At 44.2% G+C, this 12607-nt stretch overlaps 1 protein-coding gene across 1 annotated transcript in view; it reads right to left on the bottom strand.

Moving 5' to 3' along the window:
* Positions 1-2812: 2812 nt before the first annotated feature.
* LOC145412899 (carboxylic ester hydrolase-like) overlaps positions 2813-12607 on the bottom strand; it is a 57251-nt gene continuing 47456 nt past the window's right edge. The window contains exons 14-16 of the mRNA XM_080282696.1: positions 8371-8479; positions 3151-3207; positions 2813-2875 (exon numbers count right to left, since the gene is read on the bottom strand). Of these exons, the coding sequence (XP_080138822.1) occupies positions 2813-2875; positions 3151-3207; positions 8371-8479 (229 nt within the window). The remainder of the gene's footprint in view (positions 2876-3150; positions 3208-8370; positions 8480-12607) is intronic.

The raw sequence follows: 12607 nt of genomic DNA, 5'->3' as shown, positions 1-12607 counted from the left end.
GACGAAACGAAGATAACTCTTCTCGAGATGTGACGGAGGGAAGCAAAGATCTATCTGTATACCTAGGCTGCTTCCCCCAAGGAAAGGGAGGTAGCCGAGAGAGAACGACACACTCTCCATTTACTCATCCATTCAAACCCATTCATTCGCATCCTAGCCCCAAAGGGAAGAAGGGACAGATCCTCACCGCATCACACCGCACAAGGGTCAACTGCGCAGTGCAATCAGTGACATGCGGAGCAGGGCCCGACAGCAGAGCTGGTTTACCCCTGCCACATCATAATAGACCCATCCCCTTGCCCGCACCTGACCTGACTAGCTGATCAGACCAAATGCGGGAAAATATCCCCTCAGGGCTACGGCATCATTTATTCATTCACAGTTTCTCTCCATTTATTTCTGTCACGCACAGCCACTCTTCCTTGTTCAACAGACATCCCTTTCGCATCCAGCGCTCTCTTCACACTGTCCATCCATCCTATTCGTGGTCTCCCTCTCAGCCTTACACATCTCACTTCAGATATAGTTATCTTTTTCACCAATCGCTCATTATCCATTCTCTCCATATGCCCAAACCATCGCAACACCCTCTGCTCAACTTTACCAGCTATCTCCCGAACAACTTCAGTTCTCCTTCGCACTTCATCATTTTGCACTCAATCCATACGCGTCACTCCTCACATATTCCACAGACACCTCATCTCCATTACATTCAAACTTTTTCTCTCTGCTACACCCATATTCCATGTTTCAGCCCCATATAACGCAGTCGGTAACACAACACCCTCATACAACCTTCTCTTTACATCCATTATAAGTGAATGACATCTAAACACTTTTTTCATTCCTCCTAGCACCTTTCCTACTTCATTCATTCTAAACTTCATTTGTGCATCTATTCATCCATCCACAGCAACATGTGACCCTAAGTATTTAAAACACTCTACCTCCTCAAGCAACTCGCCATTCAAAACTATTTTCATCCCCCTACCATCTACCAACCTCGTACACTTCATCACCTTATTCTTATTCTCATTTACTTTCAATTTCCTCCTTTCACACACCCTTCCAAACTCCTCTACCAACTGTCTCAATCTCTCCTCTGAATCAGCCACCAGTGCAGTATCATCTGCAAACAGCAGCTACTGCAGATTCCACTCTCCACCATCAACATTCACCAGACTCAGACCTCCACCTAACACTCTTGCATTCACCTCCCTTACAACACCATCCATATAAATATTAAACAACCAAGGTGATATCACACATCCCTGTCGCAGCCCCACTCTCAAGGGAAACCAATCACTCACAGCATTTCCCACTCTTACACACGCTCTACTATTTACTTAAAAAACTTTTCACTCCTTTTAGTAACCTACCATCAAGTCCATACAATTTTAAAACAGTCCAAAAAGCCACCCTATCAATTCTATCATACGCTTTCTCTAAATCCATGAATGCTCAAAACACATCCTTGCCTATCGCTAAATACTTTTCACACACTTGTCTCACAGCAACCACCTGATCCACGCATCCCTTCCCTCTCCTAAAGCAATATTGCTCATCACCAATCACTCCCTCTGTACCCTCTCTAACTCTCATAATTAACACTCTACCATACATCTTACCTACAACACTCAAGAGACTTATACCCCTAAAGCTAGTACATTCATACTTATCACCCTTGCCTTTATACAACGGGACCACACAAGCACTTGCCCAGTCAGTTGACACCATACCTTTCACAAAGCACACATTCAACAATCTTACTAACCTGTCAGCAATAGTCACTCCACCACCCTTCAGGCATTCCACAGCACACCCATCCATACCTGCAGCTTTCCCTGTTTTCATCTCCTTTTCTGCCTTCCCCACTTCCTCCTTCGTGATCAAAGAATCATTCAACTCTCCCAGCACATTTATTCCTTGCACTCTTCCATCCGCCACAATCTCAGCCACCCTTTCCTCCTCTACATTTAACAGTCTTTCAAAATACTCTGCCCATCTCTTTCTTACTGCATCCATCTCAGTTAACATCCTTCCATCCTCTGCTTTTACACGCTCTTCCTTCCCAGACTCTCCCTTTCGCACCCTTTTCACTTCCTTCCAGAACATTTTCTTATTCTGTTGAAAATTCTCAGCTAGTTGCCTACCGCACCTTTCATCTGCTGCCAGTTTAGCATCAAGCACAGCTAAAAAACAAAAAAAAGGGAATGTTATCTGAATCCTCTAAAGATAAGTCAGTGCTATAAATGAGATCAACGTAATACAAAAATGGATATAGAAGGACGGATAACTGTGAATATATTTAGGACATAGCAAGGTACATTAATGTCATCAGCGAGAGGAATTCGTAAGGTTAGGGTCTCAGTTTTATGCCGTATTTCAGCTGGTAGTGACAATTCATATTTTAACCCTGGCGCATTTGGGGACTTCATTTGGTTGGTTTAGATTCGTTCATCTAAAAGTTTTAATATGGACAAGGGCAGATGAAGCCCGTCAGGGAAATAGGCGAATTACTTCGTAGGTGCGATGTTGAGAGGGGAGGATGGCTGTTGCTGCTGCTGCTGCTGGGCTGTGGCTGCTGCTGGGCTGCTGCTGCTGCTGCTGCAGGGCTGCTGAGCTGCTGGGCGCTGTTGCTGCTACCGTTACGGCTGGGATGCTGCTGCTGCTGCTGCTGCTGGGTTGCTACTGCTGCACCCACGGTCGACTTTGCACTTGATGTGACAGTCGTGTGGCGCATGTAATTATAGAAAGTGTGGACCTCCTTGCTGCACTGACGTATTGCGTTAGTGCCATTGCCTTCATGTATTTATTTAGACTCCTGGTGGTCTGTTGGGCTAGGGCGCTCCAACTGGGTGTGGCTCATTAGAGTCTAGGGAAGGATTCTCAGACATACTTACGATCATATCCCTGTCGTAACTGCAAATTGTTTTCACAGGAAGGGTTAGGTGAATGCTGGTCTCTTCCTATGATTCCTGTTCTTCCTGCAAGACGCATGTATAAAATATGAGAAAATATATAATTTATTTTGTCCTGCTAAAATAAATCTAAGTAGCGACAAGAATCGATCGTAAATATGTTGATGAGGAAATAGTAGTGTTGATGGGGAAATAACAGGTAGACTCATTAAGCGAATTTAGACCTTACCTGTACAACGAACTGTGACTCAAGTGATAATGCTGTAGGTCTGGTGAGATAATGACGCTGTGGCGGATATGGGCGTTATCTTATTATGATTTGCAATCTTTATGACAATCTGAATGGTAATGCAATGTGAGAGTCGTACGGAAACACACAAAACAACTTTATCCTTGTCATAGCAGACTTCGTAGTAATTCTTCACTGACGACTTCAGGAGGCTTTTTGCGTATTAAAAGTCAAGATATCTCGACTACTCTTGGATACCCATATTGACTATCGTGCTGATCCCTGTTCTCGCGTGCACCGACAGTCAGCATTGAAAATGAATTGACTCTATTTACTCTAACCTGGCCCATGTTTTCGTCCTCTTGCAGCTTATTTCACAAGGTACAGGCATGGGAAAAAATCAGTGCTACGACTCTACATGCTTTCTGTAGCACTTCTTCATGACTACCACCATATTTTTGTGTTTGTTTGTGGTTACATCGCAGCATTCAAGATAGATATATAGCAGTTATAGGCCAAGTTAGTTTAGAGTATAATCAATGTTAGTCAATGATGCTCCTGACTTATTTTGACATATACTGATTTTATATTAAATTTTACTGTAAATTCACGCAGCATGTCAGCTTCCTAGGTGAAATACAGTCTCTTGTGGTGAAATACAGGCTCTTGTGGTGAAATACAGGCTCTTGTGGTGAAATACAGTTTCTTGTGGTGAAATACAGGCTCTTGTGGTGAAATACAGACTCTTGTGGTGAAGTAAACAGTTAAGTGGACATCAGCGTAATATAAGTGGTGTGGATGGCCGAATCAACACGACATGATGTAATAAAATGAAACCTGTCACCATCAGCTGATTTCTGTTTTTGCGACACACTTTATATTCAATAATGCCAAGACTGGTCAAAATGTATTCTGACTTAAAAATCCCTCCAAAACACGCCTCTGTTTTGCCCGTGACACCTTCATATTGCCATGTATGATTTTTGTACCTGTTAAATGGGGACATAATTTGGATTTTGGATTACCTTCACCTGACAGATAATTGCTGCTCGATATCAAATGCTGGTCTGCTAAAGGAGACAGGTTTTAAGCATTTACTCTTTCCTGACAAATATACCTTAGCCTTTTTCAGCTCAGTTAATGGCCAGTTGTAGCCAGACGGAGGGTTTGGTTTGTCTAGTAACCAAGGAGACTCATTTCCATCCCATAACCCAGGATGCAAGCACGACTCAGTATTCATGTGTGTAGGTAGCCAAGTATTTTTATTTTTACTAGAAACCAAGGAGAATCATCTTACTTCATGACCAAGGTTCGTTGAACTTAATGCAACCATGACTGAGTATTAATGGGTGCGAGTAGCCATTTTTTTGTACAGTAACCAAGGAGACTCATTCTTACCTCAGTACCAAATCTCGTTCAACTGAATGCAACCAACTACATAAAATAATGCTGTAGGGTATGATGAAAATTAAGGAAATAATGCATGGCTGTGGTTTTATCTTATTTATCTATCTATCTATAGCCCGACACCCTAATCCAGCAAAGGGTGGCCGCAGACAAAACGCCTCCAAGTCGCTCTGTCACTCATCATTTGACTGCCCTCTCACCAACTCACTCCCCCTTCCCTCATATACGACGCCCTAATCCAGCAAAGGGTGTTCGCAGACAAAAAGCCTCCAAGTCTCTCAGTCACCCACCATTTGACTACCCTCCCCCCAGCTCACTCCCCCTTCCCTCATATACCTCTCAACTCCATCCCTCCACCTCATCCTCGGTCTCCCCCTCCCTCTCCCGCTTATTCTGCCATTAAATAACACGTAACCAGCTCAGTAGCGACGCTTTCACAACGATCAAGCTGACTGTAGCAAAAGGATAATTTATAACCAAAATAAATCGCAAAGGAAGAGGGAATACGAAATCTACTGGCAATGAGAATAACCTAAAAGTAAATATATGTCTCTCTGTCCACTAATCTGTCTGTCTGTCTATCTGTCTGTCTGTCTCTTTGTCTACTTGTCTATCTTCCTACCTGTCCATCTGTCTACCTGTCTGTCTATCTACCCATCTATCTGTCTATCTATCTACATGCCAACCAACCTACCTCTCTACTTACCCTTCTCTCTCTCTCTCTCTCTCTCTCTCTCTCTCTCTTATCCAATCATTCTGGGCTTCATCAGCAACGTAAGGGCCAAGGACTACGTTACTCAGTCCCGACATTTAAAGCGATAACGACCAGCCTCGCTTGTCCCTGAGTGGCATTATTTGAGCAATGAACACCAACCAGTCCTCCACCACTCGACTGGAGCGCCTAAACCCTCTCAGCAGCCACTCCAGTAAACACCAAAGTCGGATGAGACAGCTGGGCTCTAGACAAGACAGACATTATCTGCGGTGTGACTGATGCAACAGGAAGGTGATACAGAGTGACAGCGGCACTCCAGGAGGCTTTGGCTAACACCTTTTCCTCAGTGAGTTATTCTATGCACTGGACCTCTGTATCTTGCATGTTATTATTTCAGAACATGATGAGAATGATATATATTCATTTCAAAAATTGTTCTGTCTATATATCTCTATCTATTGCCAGACGCATTAATCCCTTAAGGGGTGGCCACAAACAAATCGCCTCCATGTCACCCTGTCCCCCGCCATTTCATTGCCCTGCTCGCATCTCACCCTCCCTCTTTCATATACCTCTCAACTCCATCCCTCCATCTCATCCTTGGCCTCCTCTTTCCTCTTCCTCTCTCCACCTCACTCACATACACTCTTCTCGTTAAGGCAGAATATGGGGACTTGTGGAGGTGTTCGTGGAGGTGTTCAGTACGTGGGAAGAGAGACAGGCCTCAGGTAACGGGCTGTTGAGTCTATACCCAAATTCGTGCACATAAAAAAATAAATCAACAATAAAGGCGTATTACAAGGCCTCCTGATCCTCCCAAAATACGGCCTAGGTACAGAACCCGGGTAGGATTCTCCAGTATATTTACGACTGACTCCCTACTTCGTAATTTTTTTCTGTTTACTATGCTCCATAGTAGGCTACCCGTTCCTCTTTTCTGCTTACAATGTTTCCAAACACCTGTTCCTTGGTGATTTTTTCTGCATACTACGCCATCCTGTGTTATGGTATCTTGTATAATTATGTCCTTTTCAGTATCGATATTTTCTTTTTTTCTCTCTCTCTACCTGTCCATCAGACGCAGACCAGTGCCGCAGCCCCTTCCTGTCGGCCCCGGGGACCGCAGCCCTCGGGAACCCCCGACCGCCCCCAGAACTCCCGGGGGGGAAAATCCCCACACCTCGATGGCAGAGGTCCTCATCCTCCGTCAGGAGCCTGAACGACCGGTTCAGGCAGTTGTTCGGCCCCAGTCCTAAGGGCCACACTCCTGTCCCCAGCCCTGAGAGGGCGGGACCCTTCGCCACCCACAGCCCTGGATGAGAACGGACGCCCCTGCGTGTGATCCCGTGCCCTCTGAGTATGGAAGCTGTAATGCTAGGTGTTTTGGGCTCGGCTTCCCGTTCCTTAAACGCCTAACGTGTAGCGGGGCTCTCTTTCAAGACCGGGACTTAGACAAGTAGGAGAGAGGCAGGACACAAAAACTCCGGGCAATAACCTTACACATGTATTACTCAGTCAGACAGGGGAATCAGCAGATGTTACAGACACGATATACTGGGCGATTATAAACTCTTATAACTAGATAGGGTTAATAGTATCTCACAGGATACTGTTTGGGAATACAGTGAAAACAACACTTGAGGCGGAATATTCTAAATTGGTATAGTCCAGGGTCTCTAAGTGAGTGGAGATGCTAGGGCTATATCTCACTGGGGGGAGGGGTGTAAGCCACTGGGATCTGATTATGTTTATGGTAGTATGAGGGAGAGTCTAATGGTAGTGTGTTCACTTTGTTATTTTCCACTCGTAGATTGCTTTTGATCAATTACCATTACTCACTCCACTGTCTTGGTGTTTATCTTATTACTGTATGGTAGTTCACTGTGTCTATTCTTCTTGCTAACACTTTAGTCTATCACTGTTAATTCACTATTCCACCTCATCACTGCTAGATCACTATTATGGCACAGTCACAGTCACTATGGTTCATCTGGCGCCAAGGGTGCAGCTTAGGGGCAGCACAGCTCCGCTACTGATGGGGCTGGGCACCACCTGGAGACTCCGTGCTCAGGGGGCATGGGATCAAGCGCAGGGTGTAGGGAGTTCCCGCCCGGGCATTCTGGGGAGGGTCTGGGGTTCCCGAGGACTGCAGTCCCCAGGGCTGGGCCGTGCTGACAGGAGGGGGCTGCGACACTGGTGTGCATCAGGGTCCGTCAGGTGGGTCTCCTCCAGAGCCAATCATAGGGAGCAGAGGCCGGGGGAGACTACAGGGCCTCTCCAATACTCCTCTACGCCCTCTGCGCTGGGGGTTGGGGTACAGGTGTCAAGCTTAGGTGGCAGGGCAGCTCTTGGCCACTTCCTGCCATAGGGCCCGGCTACTGGCCGTGGCTTCCTAGGGGCGCAGCCGCCAAGGCCCGGCTATTGGCTGTGGCTTCCTAGGGGCGTGGCTGCAAGCAGCCAAGGCCCGGCTACTGGCCATGGCCTGAGAGGGTGAGTGACTGCTAGCACACCAAGGGACACCTTCGGAGCGGCTACAGGTCATCTAACGAAAGTGGAAGCGGCTACAGGCCGACTTCTGCAGGAGGGTGTAGAGCGGCTACAGGCCGACACAGGGGAATACCTTCGGAGCGGCTACTGGCTGTCTCCTCATTACCCTCAGAGCGGCTACCGGCCATCTCCTTCAGGAGGGGTGAGCGGCTACCGGCCGTCTCAGGGGGAACACCTTCGGAGCGGCTACAGGCCGTCTGATGAACGTGGGAGTGGTTACAGGCCGACTCCTTCAGGAGGGGTTCGGAGCAGCTACTGGCCCTCTCTGGAAGGACACCTTCAGAGCTACCACAGGTCGTCTCTTGGTGAAGGAGTGAGCGGCTACCGGTCGTCTCCTGATTACCCTCAGGACTGCTACTGGCCATTTCCTTAGCAGGGGGCGAGCGGCTACCAGCCGTCTCAAGGAGGAAGAAACCTTCAGAGAGGCTACTGGCTGTCTCCTGACGAAGGCAGGAGCGGCTACTGGCTGTATCCTTTGGGGTGCTGGTGGGAGCTGGATGGGCAGCTCCATCCCTTAGCTAGTTGGTGAAGGCTCGCCCAGAAGGTAGTACAGTATTCCTGCTATGGCGATGGCGGGTGGGCTTCAGGTCATAGGGGTGTGCGGCCTGGGCTGACTTAGGTCGTTGTCCCACCGAGTCCCTGCGTGCTGCCGCTGCTCCTCTGTGGGCTCCTTGTGGGGGTGTCCGGGAGTTCATTGGATCACTATGCTGTATTCCTTGTGGGGGTGGCTGAGTGTTCCAGGGGGCACTATGCTGCATTTTAGAGGCCCCTGGTGGTGCCCAGCCCCGTCAGTAGCGGAGCTGTATCCGCCCCTCTGCCCGCGCCCCGGATGCCAGATACAACCGGAGTGACTATAATTGTGCAATGTCAGTGATCAAGAAGTGCCTTGGCAGAATGGTGAATTGACCCTCTAGTGGAAGTCAGTGACAATACCAAAGTGTCGGAGAGAAGAATAGATACAGTGAACAGTGTACAGAATAATTCAGTAATAATATAAATATGAAAGTGGTGGAGTAAATGATAATAACTGTTTAAAAGCAAAATATGAGTTGAGGGTAACAAAGTAAATACGCTACCATCAGAAATTATCTAGTAATACTAAAATCGTAATCGGACCCCAGTGCCTTACACAACCCTCCCCAGTGAGAAATAACCTTAACAACTCCACATGCATAGAGACCCTGGACTTCCCTGATTAAGAACGCTCTGCCTCAAATGCTATTCACTATGACTCAAAACAGTATTCTGCGAGATACTACTAACCATATCTAGACCTAAGAGTTTATAATTGCGCAGTATACTTGTGCCTGTAACATCTACTTATTCCCCTGCCCAACTAAGCAATACACGTGTAAGGTTTTTGCCTGGACTTTTTGTGTCCTGCCTCTCTCATATTTGTCTAACCCCGGTCTCGAAAGAGAGCCCCGCTATACGCTAGGCGTTTACGAGACGGGAAGCCGAACCTAAAACACCTAGCATTACACTTTCAGTAGAAGAACTGTTGGTAGTTCAAAATTTTGTTTACCGGTGGAGGAAACACATTTACATGGGAATTTGTGCATGTGGACTTAAAGCTTTTTGACCACTACTCTCAAACATGGATTTAGAGTAAAAGAAATTATAAATATTTACAAGTGCCATGTGCAAAGCAGTTTGCACTAAGCAGTCAAACTGACAGATGTGCAAAACAGTTTTCACTGATCAGTCATACTGACATGAGATTACTATGTTTCAACATATCTTCCAAAAGAAACGGTCAACAATATCTGCCCTACTTTGCTGACCTGCCTGGTTATTTTCTGTACTGATTTAGGATCCTCAAGAGCTAATGCACCAATTTTCTGTGGCTCATCAAGAGGAAGGCAGTTCATTATCGCTTTATTAGGCAGAACCGCACAGGCTAAAATATACTGTATATACTGTGCGATTGCTAATTTGGTACGGACTGGCTTCGATAATACAGCAAACTAATATATATTTTGTGCGGTTCCTAATTTGGTACGGACTGGCTTCCATAATACAGCAAACCTTTTTCCTGAGATCCCCAAAGTACTTTCTTATTAAGTTTCTTGTTAGAGCATGGGAGGCATTGTAACGTTTTTCTGTATCAGTAGCAGGAGCCAAAAATGAAGTTAATAGAAAGGCAAGCATAGCTACTGTCACCTACAAGAAAATCTCTGTAATTACTTGTCTCCAGTATGTAGATAGTCTGCTTTTGGGAAAAAATCCTTGAATCATGTGCACTGCCTGCCCAATTCACTGCTAAACTGTAAATTTCATATTAGCATCACAGACACCCATTACATTCATGAGGAAAAACAAAAACAAAACTATTCTTTTACAACGGGACATCACCTTCGGGGGGGGGGGGGGGCTCCTGATGATACGCACACTAAGGTTCCAACAATCGATCGGGAAAACGATGATTAGTAATACAACCACACCATAACCTTGCAGCCCGAAGGTGATCGGGTCTCCTACTGCGTCACCTCTTGTTGGAGAAATAAAGGTTTCTCGGGCTACAGAACATTTGCCTTGTCACTCAATGCAAAGAACTAGGGCAGGACTACATAATGTGAATGGATGGTGGAATTACCAACCCGCCAAGTGACGCTATAGATGTACATTTTATAGCTCTATGTTCTTTCCATAGCTCTTTCTCGTGACTAATATAATATTTTAGTGCTAATCTATTACCGCAACTCAGCATTGAAGACTGGGGGATGGGGGAGGGGAATGGCAATCTTAGGCCAAGTTAGAGTAAAAACGTTATAGCAATGGTAAAGGCTGATGAAAACTACAGTATCATCATCGTTATCATTATCTAGAAACCAGGTCGACCAAAACATGTAAGCAAGAACACTAAAATAAAATTTATTGGATACAATGGGTGACAATTACCCCTGAACAGCAAAACACACTTCGCTAATTTATATCCACTAAACAAGAAAAAAGGAAAACAAGAAAGTAGGAACACTAACTACTCTTTATTATAATGGGCGACAGTGAATTACTCACAAAATAATAGCTTTCGCTAATTACTGCCCACCAAATATGAAACTAAATACCCCTAATTACTGCCCACCAAATATGAAACTAAATACCTGTATCGTGTGACATATTCGAAGCATCGTCTAGTGCTAAATGGGACTGCATATAATGGTCATTTACCGATGGGTTTCTGCATATCTGGTAATCTTGAAAGCTTCAGAGTTGAAGCTGATAAATAACTTTAGTAAATAACTTGTGAAACTTAGTAAAAAAAAAAAAAAGAATGAAATGGTAATCTGTATGCTCGCAGGTAACAAGTTACACTAGTTCATAATGTAAAGCACAGAAGAGCATAATTGTTTTATTGACTGTAATGCAGTCGCTTCGTATATGTATCCATAAAACCGTTTGATTAATGGAACTCCAAGCCTCACACAACAAAACTATAGTCAACAATAATCAAGATTTCTACGGGCCTACATGGCATATACATTCTCTGCCTTTTATCTTCAACGATGAAGAAGCTAGGTAAAGGAAATAGAGACATGGTAGAGGAAATCGATAGTCCAGAATAATTAAAATATCAACAACCTTGATTCAAACTTTATTCTCTGCCAAAACTTATCCACAGTATTATATAACTTGCACAGCGCTCATATCCATAGTGATACATAGATTATATTCGCTATGTTTATATCCACACTCTTTCATGGCCAACAGATTCTCTCCCTGATTTAACATAAACTTGTATTCACAGTGATACTTAGTGTTCACTTTTTCTGCCTGGTTCGTACAGTAATATATACCCAATTCGTTCTATGGTGGTTATATTTACAGTGATTTGCAAGTTACATATTCTTTACCTGGCACATATCCACAGTGACTTATAGATACATCGTCTCTTCCGGGTTTACCCTAACCTCACAGTTATTCATTCTCTACCACAGCGGTACATAACTAACATAATATTTTCTACCAGGTTTCTACACCCAGCACTGAATTTGTGTACACGAAGAAACTTAACACATTCAGTCGGATAATTCTAGCTTCTGGAGAGGCATTCCAAACCGAATAGGTAAAATTCAGCATCCATTAGGCCTCCCATTGTGAGAGGTGTTTCCAAAATTGAATAAAATAGTCTAATAGTATACCCACCACCAGACACCTTGTCTCGTAAGCCCCGCCTCCTTCCTGAAGCCATGGTCCCACCTCTCCCCACCTACTCCCTGGCCAGTGGGTGAGCAGGGGCGGGGCCTGAGAAACAAGCTGGCTGGTGGAGGGTATAGCAAGAATAAGCTTAAAATTTACGTCACGGTGCTAAAGTACTGCAGGAGCTAATGTCTTCAGTATGTTTTCTTACAATTTTTTTTTTTTACATTAATATTTCTGTTTTTCTCATTACTATTGCTGTTTCTTGCCATTATTATTATTACTCTTTTTGCCATTGTTATTATAATTATTATTTTAATGCGTTTATTTACTGTTTATTACTATTGTTATCCTTTATCACAAAATTATTACACTTTTTTCCAATATTATTACTATTTTTAACTTATTACTATTTTGTCATTATTATTACTATTTCTGCCATTATTATTACTATTTTATCTATTACCATTTTTAACTTATTACTATTTTGCCATATTTATTACTATTTTTAACTTATTATTTACTATTTCTACCATTATTATTACCGTACTATTATTGACATTATTACTGTTGTTGACCTATTACTTTTTCTGCCATTATTATTACTACGTTTTTATTATTTTTGTCATTATTATTATTATTTTTGTC

This window comes from Coenobita brevimanus, chromosome 94 (genome assembly GCF_032717465.1).
Source record: "Coenobita brevimanus isolate Jiangsu-jjx chromosome 94, ASM3271746v2, whole genome shotgun sequence".
Lineage (NCBI taxonomy): Eukaryota > Metazoa > Arthropoda > Malacostraca > Decapoda > Coenobitidae > Coenobita > Coenobita brevimanus.
This window is presented reverse-complemented; position numbering and strand designations above follow the sequence as displayed.